This window comes from Gadus macrocephalus, chromosome 8 (genome assembly GCF_031168955.1).
Source record: "Gadus macrocephalus chromosome 8, ASM3116895v1".
In the NCBI taxonomy this organism is placed as follows: Eukaryota; Metazoa; Chordata; class Actinopteri; order Gadiformes; family Gadidae; genus Gadus; species Gadus macrocephalus.
Genome location: NC_082389.1, coordinates 10,410,584 through 10,428,606, shown reverse-complemented (window position 1 = coordinate 10,428,606; position 18,023 = coordinate 10,410,584). Strand labels below are relative to the sequence as shown.

The following is an 18,023-nucleotide window of genomic DNA, read 5'->3' as shown; positions in this document are numbered from 1 at the left end:
GCTGTATTAACTTCACCTACTGTTACTAAAACACGCTACAGGGCTAGCATACTGCTGTATTAACATGACCTACTGTTACTAAAACACGCTACAGGACTAGCATACTGCTGTATTAACATGACCTACTGTTACTAAAACACGCTGCAGGACTAGCATACTGCTGTATTAACATGACCTACTGTTACTAAAGCACGCTACAGGACTAGCATACTGCTGTATTAACATGACCTACTGTTACTAAAACACGCTACAGGACTAGCATACTGTGGAGAACCAAGGCAGCGATTAGCTGGGTGTTGGAGGAGGCCTGCTCACCCTGTCCCTTCAGTAACAGAGCGGTCCCAACACAGCCTTCCTCCCTGAGGTCGTAATTTGGCTAGTGTTGGTACAGTATCACTAGAGAGCCAGTTGGTACAGTATCACTAGAGAGCCAGTTGGTACAGTATCACTAGAGAGCCAGTTGGTACAGTATCACTAGAGAGCCAGTTGGTACAGTATCACTAGAGAGCCAGTTGGTATGAAGGTTATTCCTAAGGGTAAGATGGGCGCTCTGAGTGGAGCTCTATAGACGTACCCCCACCACCTCCCGGGCTATAGAGGTACCCCCACCCCCCGGTGGTTCTGGGAGCAGGGGGAGGAGGTAGACGTCTCTGGGCGGTCCGCAGGGCGCTGACCGGCCGTCGGACCGTGATTACCGACCTGCAGAGCGGACTGGAGGTCTCTCTAATCCCCATCTGCTCCCTAAGCATGGTTAACACACGCGCACACATGGGCACGGGCACACACACACACCCCTGAGCGGCATGTTGGGATACAGTTGTGTGCCTTAGTGTTAAGCGTCAATTAGCGTATGTGCTTTAGTTTGTGAGCGTTGGTTAGCATGTGTGTTTTAGTGTGTGTGTGTGTCTGGGTAAGTTGGCTACACTGTCAGTCTATTTGTGTGTGTGTCCGTTAGCATGTGTGTTTCTGGTGTCAGTGTGTGATTGATTATCTGCAGGGTTTTGGCAGGATGACAGAATATCTACCGACCCGTCTCTCTCTCTCGCTCTCGGTCCATCACACATCGGGGGTGTCTCTCGCCCGTCTCCTCTCTGCAGTTTCTTCTCGGGTTACGTCTGTGTCAGCAGGTGTTGGTGTGTTCTGTATGTGTGCATGACCTTGGAGTGTGTGTGTGTGTGTGTGTGTGTGTGTGTGTCTGTCTGTGTGTACATTAGTATGCTTTTGATGCAGGTGGAGCTGGCACTAATAATATACCAACTCTGCTCCCTCTCTCGCTCTCTTGTTTATGTTTATTTTGTTGCAGCTTTAAGTGTGTGTGTGCGCGCTCAGGGAGCCTGTAGTGTGGCATTATGCTCTCAAACCTGCTGGCCCGCATACACAACACCACGCACAAAACCACAGCCACACGCACACACAGCCACACAGCCACACACGCAGGCCTGGTGTGTCTGTCTCGCAAGGGTTGTGTGGTTTTGAAGTATGGAGATAATTTATTCGTGTCATGATGCCTGATTTCCCATCTGCCACTGGGACCCTGAGCAGCTGGAGAGAGAGGGGAGGAAGGGAGAGGGGGAGGCAGCTGGAGGAGGGAGGGGGGGGGGGAGGTGGGGGGGGGGGAGTTGGTGAAGTTCCAAACAGCTGGTCACCAGTTTCCTGTCACAGAGGGGCTACTGGGGGGGGGGGGGTTTAACTGGTTTCACATCTGAGAGGGGAGGGCTAGAGAGAGGTGGGAGAGACGGGGGTAGGAGGGGGTGACGGTACTGAAGGGAGGGAGAGAGGTGGGTGAGGGAGCTTGAGGGAGAAAGATGGTGTGTGCACCATGGATGGATGGTGTGTTTCCTGAGTGGTTCCTGGTAGCCGTACTGGTCCTGATGGGCAGTGTGTGGTAACCTTCTCCTCCTCTCGTCTCCGCAGCATTCCCCATCGGACCTGCCCGGCGAAGCCTTAGCGACTGCCCCGGATAGGCCGGCTGCCGCCCCGGGCCAGCCAATGGACGGCGAGCAGCCCGGCGGCCCGGACACCAAGCCAAAAAAGAAGAAGAAGAGTAAGAAGGTCAAGATGGCAGAGGGGGAGGAGCCAGAGCAGGGGCGGAACCCCTCGGAGGACGGGACCCCCCCCGCCGGCGACGGGCAGGCCGGCGCCATGGCAACCAGTCCCCCTGCAGAGAAGAGGAAGAGGAAGAAAAAACCAAAGGAGAAGGTGGAGGGCAAGGAGCCCAAAGAACCCAAGACCCCCAAGACCCCCAAAACCCCCAAGACCCCCAAAGAGCCCAAAGAGCCCAAGGAGAAGAAGACCAAGAGCTCCACCCCCAAGACCAAGACCCCCAAGAAGACCAGGTAGGAACGCTTTATTCATCATCCTACCCTACGGCCCCCTACCCTACGGCACCCTACCGTACAGCGCCCAACCGTATGGCACCCTACCGTACAGCGCCCAACCGTATGGCACCCTACCGTACAGCGCCCAACCGTATGGCACCCTACCGTACAGCGCCCAACCGTATGGCACCCTACCCTACCGTACACTGTACTGCATGGCACCCTACCGTACAGCGCCCAACCGTATGGCACCCTACCGTACCGTACACTGTACTGCATGGCACCCTACCGTACAGCGCCCAACCGTATGGCACCCTACCGTACCGTACACTGTACTGCATGGCACCCTACCGTACGGCACCCTACTGTGTACAGCACCATACCCTACAGCACAGCACCCTACGGCACGGCACCCTACCATACCGTACAGCACCCGTCCCTACAGCACCCTACCGTACAGCACTGTCCCGGAGTGTCGATACGAGGCTAATGTTTGAGGCTAATGTTGGGGGCTCATGTCTGGGGCTAACGCACTAGCGCCCCCTGTAGGCTGGTACCATTATTATGCTTTCATTAAGATTATGTTGAACTTTCTGGTGCCCAATTCTGACCCCTGGAACAGTGGAAGGGGGGGGGGGGGAAGTGGCGGGGGGGGGGGGGGAGGGAGGGTAATCGATCACGGGGGAGCGCCATTGATCCAGCTCGAGGGTCTAATCCCTCCTGTTGCCTGGCAACCCTAATGACCGATTTAAGGCCTGCCAATCGGTGTGCGCCATTCTAACCTCTACCAACAGACCAATGCTAGCTGGTTCACGTGCGTCTCTTGAAATCTGGTGGGTTGACTGATCCGTCAATATTCATTAATTATTAACTCAATCAATAGTAAATATCAACGAAGAATAGCCGATAGGCTCCGCCCCCTTCTCTTCACCATTAGAGTGGTGATGGGCACTTCCCCCTTTCTCTCCAGACGGCAACATTAAAGCTGGCCAGCCCAGACCATCACTGATGGGTTGTCTCATCTCGGATGACGGGCCAATCAGGATGGGTGTTATAGGCAGATTGTCAGCTGTTCTTGCTCGTGATGTGGTTTTTGGTTGCCTAGTGACCAGGGCGTGGTTCTCTAACGCTCACCCTCTCACTCCAGCTAGGAGGAGAGGTTGAGTCTTTTTTCAGGGTGTGGACCCCCGCTCAGAGGTCTGTCTGACATCTGACCCCTACCTGCTCCTCATGACCCCGCCCGTAGCCCCCAGGACGGCTCTCTGGAGGAGGTTTGGTGAATGAGTGACTAGAGGACCATGAGGTCTGGTGAGTGAGTGACTAGAGGACCGTGAGGTCTGGTGAGTGAGTGACTAGAGGACCGTGAGGTCTGGTGAGTGAGTGACTAGAGGACCGTGAGGTCTGGTGAGTGAGTGACTAGAGGACCGTGAGGTCTGGTGAGTGAGTGACTAGAGGACCATGAGGTCTGGTGAGTGAGTGACTAGAGGACCGTGAGGTCTGGTGAGTGAGTGACTAGAGGACCGTGAGGTCTGGTGAGTGAGTGACTAGAGGACCGTGAGGTCTGGTGAGTGAGTGACTAGAGGACCATGAGGTCTGGTGAGTGAGTGACTAGAGGACCGTGAGGTCTGGTGAGTGAGTGACTAGAGGACCGTGAGGTCTGGTGAGTGAGTGACTAGAGGACCATGAGGTCTGGTGAGTGAGTGACTAGAGGACCGTGAGGTCTGGTGAGTGAGTGACTAGAGGACCGTGAGGTCTGGTGAGTGAGTGACTAGAGGACCGTGAGGTCTGGTGAGTGAGTGACTAGAGGACCGTGAGGTCTGGTGAGTGAGTGACTAGAGGACCGTGAGGTCTGGTGAGTGAGTGACTAGAGGGCCGTGAGGTCTGGTGAGTGAGTGACTAGAGGACCGTGAGGTCTGGTGAGTGAGTGACTAGAGGACCGTGAGATCGGGTGAATGGAGGAGCATGAGGTCTGAGTGAGTGAGTGAATGGAGGAGCATGAGGTTGTGATCGCTCCTGTGATGTGATGAGTGAGTGAAGGCAGCACACGATGGAGGCTCGACTGTAGCTCACACTGAAAAGCCCACAGACAGGAAGAGGGGGAGGAGAGGGAGACCACAGGAAGAGGGAGGGGAGGGGAAAACAGGAAGAGAGGCAGGGGGGAGAGAGAGGGAGACGACAGGAAGAGATGCAGGGGGGGGGGCAGGGGGCGCATGGCTGCTGCTGCTCTCATTGTGGAGGTGGAAACATGATGCTAGTGTGGAATTTATCAGAGGACAACCCCCATCACTCGCACCTCCCCTCCCCCTCTCTCTCCTCCCTCTGTCTCCTCCCCCTTCCTCTCCGTGTCTTTTATCCTCACGAAGGGAGGGGCCAAACCAGCATGCTGCAAGGGTCAGTGCTGGGGGAGGTGTGTGTGTGTGTGTGTGTGTGTGTGTGTGTGTGTGTGGGCAACGTGTGTGTGTGTGTGTGGGGGCAACGTGTGTGTGTGTGGCAGAAAATGGCGTTTAATGATAAGGAGGGCCGTGCTTCCGACCCTAGCCCCCCCAACCTGTGCATGTGCGGGTGTGTGTTTATCTGTAGAGACGTCCTCCATCTTGCAGGTTAATTTAGCATAATAATAGGCAGTGGTCACTCTGCTCTAAAATGGAGACTGTCTGCTTCACCCCTTTGATTCATCTCCTCCTCCACTCCCAACTTTACTGCCCCGTGCTCCCGCCTCTACTCTCTCTCCCCCTTCTACTCTCTCCCACCAATCTTCTCTTCACTCTTTCTTTCCCCCCTCTTCGTGTGTGTGTGTGTGTGTGTGTGTGTGTGTGTGTGTGTGTGTGTGTGTGTGTGTGTGTGTGTGTGTGTGTGTGTGTGTGTGTGTGTGTGTGTGTGTGTGTGTGTGTGTGTGTGTGTGTGTGTGTGTGTGTGTGTGTGTGTGAGTGAGACCCCCGTCACCCTGACGATGCTGGAACCCAGGCGGGTCAGGTGACCACCTGATGGAGTCTGGGGAATGTGGGTGGAGCCACAGCCCTGGGGGGAGGGGGGCTTGTGGCGGTAGATGGAGAAGGAATGATGGAGAGACTAAGAGGAGGGGAGAGAGACTAAGAGGGGGGAGAGACTCGGAGGTTAGTTTGGAGTCCTGTTAGGGGAAATGGTGACGGTGATTTGAATAATAATAATTTTATCTATGTGTGTGTGTGTGTGACACGTCCAGTCATCTCACCTCTTTCCTTTGACCTTCCTCCATCGCCCCCCTTCTATCCCCCCCCCCCCCCTCTATCTCTCTCATCTATAAATAACCTCAGCAAAACTGCCACTCCCTGTGTGTTGTAGAGTGTGTGTTGTTGGGTGTGTGTTGCTTGACACACAGTTGTGGCTCTACCAGTTGTGTTGCTAGTGTCCTTCTCTGTGTGTGTGTGTGTGTGTGTGTGTGTGTGTTGTTAATCAGTGTTGTGTGTCTGAGGGTGTGTTGTGGTTTGTTAGTTCCCCTGTGGTGTGTGTCCAGCAGTGTGACTCATGATGGTGGCAGGTGTCCTACAGACCCCCCTCGTAACACACGGCATGTGTAAATGCCAGTCTCTCTCTCCCCCTCTCTCTCCCTCGCTCTCTCTCTCCTGCTAGCTCTCTCACGTTCCGCCTCTCTCGCCCTGGGCAATTGAGGAATGGAGAGAAGAGGATGGGGGGGGCTGATCCAGGTGTGTGTGTGTGTGTGTGTGTGTGTGTGTGTGTGTGTGTGTGTGTGTGTGTGTGTGTGTGTGTGTGTGTGTGTGTGTGTGTGTGTGTGTGTGTGTGTGTGTGTGTGTGTGTGTGTGTGTGTGTGTGTGTGTGTGTGTGTGTGTGTGTGTGTGTCCAGATGGCTGCAGCGTGTGGCGACCAGCCAGAGTAACAGGTGCAGGTCACATGACCAGCCGTTACCACGGAGATGGTGATTGGTCTTGGCTTGAGGATGAAAGGAGAAGGGCCCGGGGGGAGGGAGGGGAGGGAGGGGAGGGGGGGAGAGGCCTAGGGGGAGAGAGATACAGGCAGGGGGAGAGAGGGTGCTGTGCACACACACACACTCCCTCTCTCTCTCCATGCCAGAAATTAGAGCTAGCCCAGGGGGCCTCTGAACTCCTCCCCCCCTCCCCCTCTCTCTCATGGTATTAACCCCTTGTGTGCCACAGCCTCGGGCTCACTAATGATTTCTAAATGGGGAAATCAAACATGGCCATCGCCCTGGGAGACGCGCATACATATACACACACAGTAATGCACACACACGCACGCACAGACATGGGTACACAGATAAAAACACACACAAATACACACGGGCATACAGATGCACACGGGCATACAGATGCACACAAACACAGACATGGACAGACATATCGTTTTTTTTATTTTTTATAAGTAGTGCTGAAGGGATCGTAGGCAGAACCGGGTTCGGCCTTTAAAGGTCCCAACACAGACCTTTAGCGCTATCCTTCTCTGTTAACGCCTGCGTTCTGCCCTGGCTAGCTATCCTCCTCTGTTGACGCCTGCGTTCTGCCCTGGCTAGCTAGCCTCCTCTGTTGACGCCTGCGTTCTGCCTTGGCTAGCTAGCCTCCTCTGTTAGCGCCTATGTTCTGCCTCTGTTATTATAGAACACATTAAAAACAGAAGAAAACACTGTCATTAAATCCCTAATGGGGAGAGGAGGTGAGGTTAATTAATTGGTTAATGTTTGATTTATCGTCTCTTCTCAGCACCAAGAAGGCGGAGTCGGAGGGCGGGGCCAGCGCCACCAAGAAGGAGTCCAAGAGGAAGAGGGAGCCGTCAATTAGCGAAGACGTTGAGGTGAAATCCCCGCCCCCCTCCCCTGAAGACGACGATGACGATGGAACCCAGGTAACCATGCAGACAAACTGAAGAGGCTGAGCTTCGCAAGATAAGCAGCTCAGTCTTAGTGGTGGAAGCTGAGCTACTGTGATGCTAAGCTAACGGAGGACCGATTATTGTTCAATTGTGATGATGATATCCTGTCGGATATACATCGGTTGAGTAGCGCGGGATGGAGGATTACCTAGTGGTGACGGAGGGTTGACTAGTGGTGACGGAGGGTTGACTAGTGGTGACGGAGGGTTGACTAGTGGGGACGGAGGGTTGACTAGTGGGGACGGAGGGTTGACTAGTGGTGACGGAGGGTAGACTAGTGGTGACGGAGGGTTGACGAGGGTTGACGAGGGTTGACGAGGGTTGACTAGTGGTGACGGAGGGTTGACTAGTGGTGACGGAGGGTAGACTAGTGGTGACGGAGGGTAGACTAGTGGTGACGGAGGGTAGACTAGTGGTGACGGAGGGTTGACTAGTGGTGACGGAGGGTAGACTAGTGGTGACGGAGGGTAGACTAGTGGTGACGGAGGGTAGACTAGTGGTGACGGAGGGTAGACTAGTGGTGACGGAGGGTAGACTAGTGGTGACGGAGGGTAGACTAGTGGTGACGGAGGGTAGACTAGGGTTGACTAGTGGTGACTAGTGGGGACGGAGGGTTGACGGAGGGTTGACTAGTGGGGACGGAGGGTTGACGGAGGGTTGACTAGTGGGGACGGAGGGTTGACGGAGGGTTGACTAGTGGGGACGGAGGGTTGACTAGTGGGGACGGAGGGTTGACGGAGGGTTGACTAGTGGGGACGGAGGGTTGACGGAGGGTTGACTAGTGGGGACGGAGGGTTGACTAGTGGGGACGGAGGGTTGACTAGTGGGGACGGAGGGTTGACTAGTGGTGACGGAGGTTAACCAGCCGTCTTCCTCCAGAAGAGGCGGTCCAGCCGGCAGGTGAAGAGGAAGCGCTACACTGAGGAGCTGGAGTTCAGGATCTCAGACGAAGACGACAGCGGAGAGGACTCCCCCGCGGGCCAGTCCCCCTCCTCCCAGCACCAGGTAACCAACATGGACTCAATATGTTAACTAGATGTTTTACTCTAACTAGGTTTACCATGTTGTCGGAGCCAGGTTAACATTTACTAGCCTGATAACAGTTTGTGGTAACTGGTGTTATTGACTAGTACAGCTGAAGACTGGTTGAACCTAGCTGTAACCCTAGCCCATGGAGGAGTGAGTTGGAGACAGCCGATTGGTCACGTTACCCGAGGAGCCAATCACAGACCAGGACGTCCTTAATGGAGTTCCTGATTTTCAGATGAAATTTCAGATTTTTATGTCTGACCTTCTGAAATCTGACTCCCTGACTCCCTCTCTCTCGCTCTGTCTTGCTCTCGCTCTCTCGCTCTCTCTCTGTCGATCTCTCGCTCTCTTTCTCGCTCGGACTCTCTCCATTTCTCTGTCTGTCCGTCTCTCTCTCTCTCTCTCTCTCTCTCTCTCTGTCTCTGTCTCTGTCTCTGTCTCTGTCTCTGTCTCAGGATCTGGTTGAGACTGAGGGACCTGTCGTAGAGAAAATCATGACCATGCGAATCACCAAGAAACAGGTACACACAGACACACACAGACGCACACACACACACACACACACACACACACACACACGCAGGCCTGTGTTCTGCAGGATTGCGTCATGTGATTATGTGTCCTGCAGCTGGGCCTAAACACATTACACACCCTGTCTGTCTCTCAACTGTCTGTCTTCCAGCCTCTTTGTTTTGAAGCTTTGTCCTCAAGACGTGCACACACACACACAGCCAGACACACACCCTGTGTGTTGCTGTGACCCTGGCTGGCACGCTGCCAGACCACAGACTGCAGCGGCGGCGGCAGCTAGCTCCCCGGGCACAGAGTGTTTATGTGTAATGGATGAATCACAGCCTTACAGTAGTAGTAGTAGCAGCGTGGGCGTGCCCGATGCGCGTGCACGTGGGATAATGGTGAATGGAGGACAAGTGAAGCACAAGTCTTGGCTGTGGAGGGAAACACACACATATATAGGCACACACGCATACAGACGTGTGTGTGCGTGTGTGTGTGTGTGTGTGTGTGTTAAAGCAAAGTATGTGTTATTGTTATACTGTGAACTAGGGGTGTGCACAGGTACACGTGTAACTGGTTAGTAAATCATAACCGTTTAGGAAAAATCTGTAAACGTAAAAATAAATAAAAATCACCGCACCATTCGTTTCAATGGGAATCGCAGTCTATACTTTCAACATAAAGTGTACATATTTATAATTCGAAATTAGCCCCAGCCTTTATACCACAGATACTCTAGGGTCTATAGCATATAACTGCGTTGTCTGATTACAGTTTAATTCATTTTTCACAATTTACCGGCTCTCGTTTTGAAGAATAATCACTGCGCCATTCGTTTCAATGGGAATCGCGATGGTCTATATACTTTCAACATAAAGTGTAAATATTTATCATTTGAAATTCGTCCCAGCCTTTATACCACAGATACTATAGGGTCTATAGCATATTACCACGTTTTCTGCTTACAGTTTATTGTAACAGTAAGCTGACAACATCCTAATTAACACCGCAACTGCAAATTAACCACACAGAGATAACCATGGCAACCTGTCAACCAAATTTTCTTTTTGCACTCATTCTGCGCGCACATCTGCCGTGTTGATAACCAAATAATCCTCCTATAGCGTGACTGCGGTACACTTTAAAAAAATAATAATAATTCATTAATTAAAAAAAAAACGTATCCGTGTACACGAAAAAACCCACCCCTACTGTATGCTACTTTTAATTATGCCTCTTTTACCGTTACATGATTTTATTTGAAGTGTGCAGTGTTAACGTTCCTATTTCACCTCCCAGCAGGAGTCAGGAGAGGAGCTGGAGGTGGAGGAGTTCTACGTCAAGTTCAAGAGCTTGTAAGTCTCTCAAAACCTTACACACTCTCACTCCTCACTCACTCACTCCTCACATACTCATTCAATCACCCTCTCACTCTCACTCACTCCTCACATACTCTCTCACTCACTCCTCACATACGCTCTCTCACTCACTCCTCACATTCTCGTGGTCAGTCACTCATTCACACTCGCTCTCTTACCCACTTTCACTCACTCACGGCCAGTGATTTAAGATGTAATTTTGTGAAATGTAATAAAGCACGTGTAGACACAACGGCTTGTTTATCACGCCCACAAACACACGGGCACATTAACACACGCACACAACCCAGCGGACACGCAGGTTGTGGTTGTGTGTGTCTGTTGGGATAAAAAGGATTCCTGGAGACCTGCCATATACACGTTACAGTAACTGTAAATATGATGACGTGTAAATACTGTAAACTATAGAATCTATTGAAGATGCCTACAGAGAGATGTACATCGCTGGAGGAGACCGTTTAGAAGAGTGTAAGAGCCAGAAAGTGAGGTAGTGACCCTAGCCCCGTCCCTTCCTGTTGCCCCAGCTCCTACCTGCACTGTCGCTGGGCGGACCTGCCGGAGCTGGAGAAGGACAAGAGGATCCACCAGAAGATCAAGAGGTTCAGAGCCAAGCAGCTGCTCAACAACTTCATCACCGAGGTAGCCGCCTTCTGCTTATTTATTTTTTTTACCTTTATTTAACCAGGCAGATCATTAAGAACAAGTTCTTATTTACAGTGATGGCCTGCTCCTCCTCCTCCTCTTGCTCCTCCTACCTAGAATCTAAGCCAGATCTCCGATCAGTTTTGTTTAAAAAAGACACTCCATCTAATCTGCCCGTCCCCCTCCCCCAGATGGACGACGAGCCTTTCAACCCGGACTACGTGGAGGTGGACCGCGTGCTGGACGTGTCGGAGAGCCCCGACGAGAACGGAGAGGTAGGCCCTGTTCCGTCTGTACCTCCGTCGCCATGACGACCCCCAGACCCCCTCTAACGTGTGTGTGTGTGTGGGTGTTTGTCCCCCCCAGACGGTGACCCTCTACCTGGTGAAGTGGTGCGGTCTGCCCTATGAAGACTCCACCTGGGAGCTCAAGTCAGACATCGACCAATCAAAGATAGACGACTATGACGTCATCGCCCAGCGCGCGCCCAACACCAAGCACGTGGTGAGTAGCCGCGAGTTAACAGCAGTCTGCTACCCTAGTCACGTTAGCTAGTGGCTACCACTCAGGAGGAAGGGGATATTTACCCAAATAAGAGACAAACACTCTTTATTGGCCTGTATTATTTTGTGTGTGTGTGTGTGTGTGCTCAGCCCCTCTGCTGGGCTGCGTTCCTGTAGTCAACCCGCCCCTCCCAACTCACCCTGCTCAGCCAAACCACTAACGGAGTAACGGAGTGTGTAATGCAGAACAGAAGCAGAGGCAGGCTGCGGTCTGTTGCTCTGGCTGTCTGTCTCCTGGCTGGCGGAGAGGTCTTAATCCAGTCGGGCCTCAGATCATCAGACTTCATTCCTCAATCTCCCCCTGCCCCCCCCCCCCCCCCCACACCCCTGTCTGAGGCCTTTACTGGCCTGGAGAGGTCAAAGGTCACCCTAAGATAAGATGGGGGGTGAGAGGGGTTAATGAAATAGCAGCCGGTTGTGCTCGCGGTCCTGAGATGCTGTGTTCTGCCCCCCCCCCCCCCCCCCCAGGACCGCCCCCCCATGGACGGCTGGAAGCGCTGTGAGGCCTCCAAGGACTACAGGAACAGCAACTCTCTCAGGGAGTACCAGCTGGAGGGCCTGAACTGGCTGACCTTCAACTGGTACAACAAGTAGGTACCCCTGTAGACCAGTAGTACTGCACCAGTCCTACATATACACCTGGTACAAGTAGGTACCCCTGTAGAACAGTAGTACTGCACCAGTACTACATATACACCTGGTACAAGTAGGTACCCCTGTAGACCAGTAGTACTGCACCAGCACTACATATACACCTGGTACAGGTAGGTACCCCTGTAGACCAGTAGTACTGCACCAGCACTACATATACACCTGGTACAGGTAGGTACCCCTGTAGACCAGTAGTACTGCACCAGTACTACATATACACCTGGTACAGGTAGGTACCCCTGTAGACCAGTAGTACTGCACCAGTACTACATATACACCTGGTACAGGTAGGTACCCCTGTAGACCAGTAGTACTGCACCAGTACTACATATACACCTGGTACAGGTAGGTACCCCTGTAGACCAGTAGTACTGCACCAGTACTACATATACACCTGGTACAACCAGTAGGTATCTCGACCTGGTAGAACTCCGTTCATGGGAATGCCATCATGGGTTATGTATCGGTCCATGGCAGCATTGTTTCACGTTCCGGACTCACTGGGTGCGCTCTCCTCCCCGCAGTCGTAACTGTATCCTGGCTGACGAGATGGGTCTGGGTAAGACCATCCAGTCCATCACCTTCCTCCACGAGGTCTTCCTCACGGGGATCCAGGGCCCCTTCCTGGTGATCGCCCCGCTCTCCACCATCCCCAACTGGGAGCGCGAGTTCCGCACCTGGACAGAGCTCAACGCCGTGGTCTACCACGGCAGCCAGGCCAGCCGCAAGACCATCCAGGCCTACGAGATGTACTACCGGGACCCCCAGGTAGCAGCCTGCTTGTGGTTCAGCCTCCGCTGTTGGTGCCCATTTAGTTTTTGTCCGGTTTTTTGTTGCGTCTCCTGTGAAGCGGGGTCACGCTGGTTTCAGATGGTGCTGAGGTCCAGTCCACCGCTGTCTCAGACTGGTCCGTTTGTCAGACCGGTCCAGACCGGTCCAGACCGGTCGCCATCCCCCTTTTGGAGCAGTGAGGACGTCCAGATGCTTCCTGGTGTTAATCCATCCCCCCCTCCCGCCCCTGCAGGGTAAGGTGATCAAAGGAGCGTACCGGTTCCATGCGGTCATCACCACCTTCGAGATGATCCTGACGGACTGCCCCGAGCTGCGCAGCGTGCCTTGGCGCTGCGTGGTCATTGACGAGGCCCACCGCCTCAAGAACCGCAACTGCAAACTCCTGGAGGGCCTGAAGATGATGGACATGGTGAGGCTCTGGGACACGCCCCCAGGCTGAGACACGCCCCCAGGCTGAGACACGCCCCCGCTGACGCACGCCCTGACACTGACACACCCTCTTTAGGCCCACTCCGCTCTACCGCCCTGCTCTGGTTTTTCTGTTGAGCTAAAACACTTTTAAAAGATGACCTTTTAGTGTTCAATTGTTGACAAGAAAATAAAACAGATAATCTTCCTGACCAATCCAACTCTATTTGCATAATGTGAATCCATTGTGTAACCCAGTTCCTCCTGCTCCTCCTGCAGGAGCACAAGGTGCTGCTTACCGGGACTCCTCTCCAGAACACCGTGGAGGAGCTCTTCAGTCTGCTCAACTTCCTGGAGCCGGAGCGCTTCCCCTCGGAGCACACCTTCATGGCGGAGTTCGGAGACCTGAAGACCGAGGAGCAGGTAGGACGGGGACGACTGGGGGGGGGGGGGGGGGATGATGTTTGTCCTGGTCCAGATTTTACTGTTAGTGGTCCAGGTGTTACTGTATGTGGTTCAGATGTTACTGTTTTTTGTGGTCCAGAGGTTACTGTGTGAGCTCCAGATGTGGCTGTGTGTTGAGCTCCAGATGTGGCTGTGTGTTGAGCTCCAGATGTGGCTGTGTGTTGAGCTCCAGATGTGGCTGTGTGTTGAGCTCCAGATGTTAGTTTGTTCTGGTCCAGATGTGGCTGTGTGAGCTCGAGATGTGGCTGTGTGAGCTCCACATGTGGCTGTGTTGAGCTCCAGATGTTAGTTTGTTCTGGTCCAGATGTGGCTATTTGAGCTCCAGATGTGGCTGTGTGAGATCCACATGTGGCTGTGTGAGATCCACATGCGGCTGTGTGTTGAGATCCAGATGCAGCTGTGTTGAGCTCCAGATGTTGTCCTCAGGTCCAGAATCTGCAGGCCATCCTGAAGCCCATGATGCTGCGGCGGCTGAAGGAGGACGTGGAGAAGAACCTGGCTCCTAAAGAGGAGACCATCATCGAGGTAGGGCACCTCCTCAGCCTCCTCCTGGGCCCCTTATTTATCTCCTCCTCTCCTCGTTCCTCCGACAAACTGTGCTAGCGCAGAGCCGTAGCATAGCGTTAGCAGAGCTAACCGGCGCACTGAGCCCACTGAGCAGTGGTCGCGCTGGGCAGACGCGTCTTGTGAACGTGGCTCCTGTTTGTATAAAACAGAAGGTTCTAGATGTGTGTACCGTTGATGGTGTATATGCGTGTTCTGAGCTGGTCCCTGTCTGCCGGTCCTCAGGTGGAGCTCACCAACATCCAGAAGAAGTACTACCGGGCCATCCTGGAGAAGAACTTCTCCTTCCTGTCTAAAGGCGGCATAGGAGGCGGGAGCGGTGGAGGAGGAGCAGGACCCAACGTCCCCAACCTCCTCAACACCATGATGGAGCTGAGGAAGTGCTGCAACCACCCCTACCTCATCAAAGGTACCGACAGTCTGACAGGCACTCATCAACGCTCGCTGGCGCCATCTCTAGGGGGGCCCCAAGGTTTCTTGCAACCCCAAAGATATGGTTGGGGGTGCAAAAACCCCTCAATATTTAAGCTAAGTGAACCGGCACGTTTTCGTTGCCGCTGAGCGATGGAATGCTTTGTTGTGTGATAGAACGCTGTGCTGTGTTGCGCGGCGATAGTACCCCGCCACCTCCCTCCCCCTCTCTCTCCCCCACCAATCCTTCTGAAGAATCGCTGGCAACATTCCTGATATACCAATGGTTGGCCAGTGCCAAATGATTGACCGGTCGAATATATCAGGGAGCAGGTCGGGCTTACAACCACGCATCAAGGACATACAAGAAGAGGCCATGTACGTGTGTTGTAATGCCCACAACATGAACCTTGCCATTCAAGAGGCCGTTTCAAAAGTTATCGTATGCCGAGATGCGATGAAGGCAGTCAAAAGAGCTGATCAATACAATCAGAGAGTAACCAAAACGACTCTTGGTTTGACTCTTTCCGTAAGCCTGCAGGTAGGAATAGTTTGCGTTTGCTTTGCCGCACCCGCTTGACGATGCGAGTGACCAGTGTGAAGTCAGTTCTTGCGTACTATGAGAGAAATGTAATTAAGCTGTACCTACTCCCATTTATTCGGGCATGTTTATGGAAAATAAGTACATGCCTCGCCACTCGTATCGTACTTGTGAAACGCATCCGTCAATTGATGGAACGGTTAAATCAGACATCATCGCAACAAATATGTGCAAAATATCTAATAGATTACAGCTAAATAATACATAAATGTACAATGTTGACCTGAAGTTGGCGCCACTGTCAATGGTACAGACAGACGCACTCCCTCAACGGCTCGCTCACACTCTAATCGGTTGACGTTAACCTGGCAATCCTCCCCCCAGGCGCAGAGGAGAAGATCGTGGACGAGTTCCGGGAGACCCACGTGCAGGCGGAGACGCCTGACTTCCACCTGCAGGCGATGGTGCAGGCGGCCGGAAAGCTGGTGCTGATCGACAAGCTGCTGCCCAAGCTGAAGGCCGGGGGCCACCGCGTGCTCGTCTTCTCCCAGATGGTCCGCTGCCTGGACATCCTGGAGGACTACCTCATCCAGAGACGGTACGCTAGAACTAGCTACACACAACCTCAGTCAGAGACGGTACGCTAGCACTAGCTACACACAACCTCAGTCAGAGACGGTACGCTAGCACTAGCTACACACTATCTCGTCCAGAGACGGTACGCTAGCACTAGCTACACACGACCTCAGTCAGAGACGGTACGCTAGCATTAGCTACATACTATCTCGTCCAGAGACGGTACGCTAGCACTAGCTACACACTATCTCGTCCAGAGACGGTACGCTAGCACTAGCTACACACAACCTCATCCAGAGACGGTACGCTAGCACTAGCTACACACAACCTCATCCAGAGACGGTACGCTAGAACTAGCTACACACAACCTCATCCAGAGACGGTACGCTAGCACTAGCTACACACAACCTCATCCAGAGACGGTACGCTAGAACTAGCTACACACAACCTCATCCAGAGACGGTACGCTATAACTAGCTACACACAACCTCATCCAGAGACGGTACGCTAGCACTAGCTACATACAACCTCATCCAGAGACGGTACGCTAGAACTAGCTACACACAACCTCATCCAGAGACGGTACGCTAGCACTAGCTACACACAACCTCATCCAGAGACGGTACGCTAGAACTAGCTACACACAACCTCATCCAGAGACGGTACGCTAGAACTAGCTACACACAACCTCATCCAGAGACGGTACGCTAGAACTAGCTACACACAACCTCATCCAGAGACGGTACGCTAGCACTAGCTACACACAACCTCATCCAGAGACGGTACGCTAGCACTAGCTACACACGACCTCAGTCAGAGACGGTACGCTAGCACTAGCTACACACTATCTCGTCCAGAGACGGTACGCTAGCACTAGCTACACACCACCTCGTCCAGAGACGGTGAGCTAGCACAACACTAGGTAGCACAGACATAACTAGCTTACTTAACAGTAGCCTGATCCATCCAATGATAATAGCTAGATTTATTTAGGTTTCATTCAAATAGATAAATGTCTCATGGTTTTAATGCTAATTCCTAGGGTTAAATTCTAATAGCTAGGTTTCACCGCTAATAGCTTCAGTGCTAATAGCTATGTGCTCTTATCCCCAGGTATCCGTACGAGCGTATCGATGGGCGTGTGCGCGGGAACCTGCGGCAAGCGGCCATCGACCGGTTCTCGCGGCCGGACTCGGACCGCTTCGTCTTCCTGCTGTGCACGCGGGCGGGGGGGCTGGGCATCAACCTCACCGCCGCCGACACCTGTATCATCTTCGACTCGGACTGGAACCCCCAGAACGACCTGCAGGTAGGCAGCCAGTCAGCCAGCCTCTCAGTCAGCCACTCTGTGTTCTACTACTGATCACTCTGTGTTCTACTACTAGCCCCTCATAATAAGTGATGATCATTGGTTGACGCTTCCTGTGTTTGTCCCGCCCCTCCCCCCCAGGCCCAGGCTCGCTGCCACAGGATTGGCCAGTCGAAGGCGGTGAAGATCTACCGGCTTATCACCAGGAACTCGTACGAGCGGGAGATGTTCGACAAGGCCAGCTTGAAGCTGGGGCTGGACAAAGCCGTGCTGCAGAGCATGAGCGGGCGGGACAACGCCGCCAACGGGGTCAGCGCACGCACACAAGCCGCGCGCACACGCCACTGACGGTGTCTGACGGTGTAACCTGACGGTGCTCCTGACGTTGTCTGAACGACTGTTACCTGACTGAAGTGTTACCTGCCGGTGTCTGAATGACTGTTACCTGACTGATGGTGTAATCTGACGGTGCTCCTGACGTTGTCTGAACGACTGTTACCTGACTGACGGTGTAACCTGACGGTGCTCTTGACGTTGTCTGAACGACTGTTACCTGACTGAAGTGTTACCTGCCGGTGTCTGACTGACTGTGATACCTGACTGACGGTGCTCCTGACGTTGTCTGAATGACTGTTACCTGACTGACGGTGCTCCTGACGTTGTCTGAATGACTGTGTTACCTGACTGACGGTGCTCCTGACGTTGTCTGAATGACTGTTACCTGCCACCGTCTGACTGACTGTGGATTCTGATGACGGTGCAATCTGACGGTGTTCTTCAGGCGCCGCAGCTGTCCAAGAAGGAGGTGGAGGACCTGCTGAAGAAGGGGGCGTACGGCGCGCTGATGGACGAGGAGGACGAGGGCTCAAAGTTCTGCGAGGAAGACATCGACCAGATCCTGCAGAGGAGGACCCAGACCATCACCATCGAAACGGAGGGCAAGGGCTCCACCTTCGCCAAGGTAATACCCCCCCTCTA

General features: G+C 53.3%; 1 protein-coding gene across 4 annotated transcripts in view; it reads left to right on the top strand.

Annotated features, from left to right (window-relative positions):
- The window catches only part of chd7 (chromodomain helicase DNA binding protein 7), a 51,583-nt gene that overhangs the window by 10,845 nt on the left and 22,715 nt on the right, over nt 1-18,023 (top strand). For 3 of the 4 annotated variants that reach the window (XM_060058760.1, XM_060058762.1, XM_060058761.1), the window contains exons 4-21: nt 1,915-2,336; nt 7,031-7,172; nt 8,079-8,204; nt 8,684-8,749; nt 10,044-10,099; nt 10,648-10,762; nt 10,957-11,040; nt 11,132-11,269; nt 11,797-11,918; nt 12,504-12,747; nt 13,004-13,180; nt 13,459-13,602; nt 14,071-14,169; nt 14,434-14,617; nt 15,545-15,758; nt 16,850-17,045; nt 17,187-17,354; nt 17,827-18,006. In XM_060058760.1, coding sequence (XP_059914743.1) covers nt 1,915-2,336; nt 7,031-7,172; nt 8,079-8,204; nt 8,684-8,749; nt 10,044-10,099; nt 10,648-10,762; nt 10,957-11,040; nt 11,132-11,269; nt 11,797-11,918; nt 12,504-12,747; nt 13,004-13,180; nt 13,459-13,602; nt 14,071-14,169; nt 14,434-14,617; nt 15,545-15,758; nt 16,850-17,045; nt 17,187-17,354; nt 17,827-18,006 — 2,877 coding nt within the window. The remainder of the gene's footprint in view (nt 1-1,914; nt 2,337-7,030; nt 7,173-8,078; nt 8,205-8,683; nt 8,750-10,043; nt 10,100-10,647; nt 10,763-10,956; nt 11,041-11,131; nt 11,270-11,796; nt 11,919-12,503; nt 12,748-13,003; nt 13,181-13,458; nt 13,603-14,070; nt 14,170-14,433; nt 14,618-15,544; nt 15,759-16,849; nt 17,046-17,186; nt 17,355-17,826; nt 18,007-18,023) is intronic. The other variant, XM_060058763.1, reaches the window with a different exon arrangement.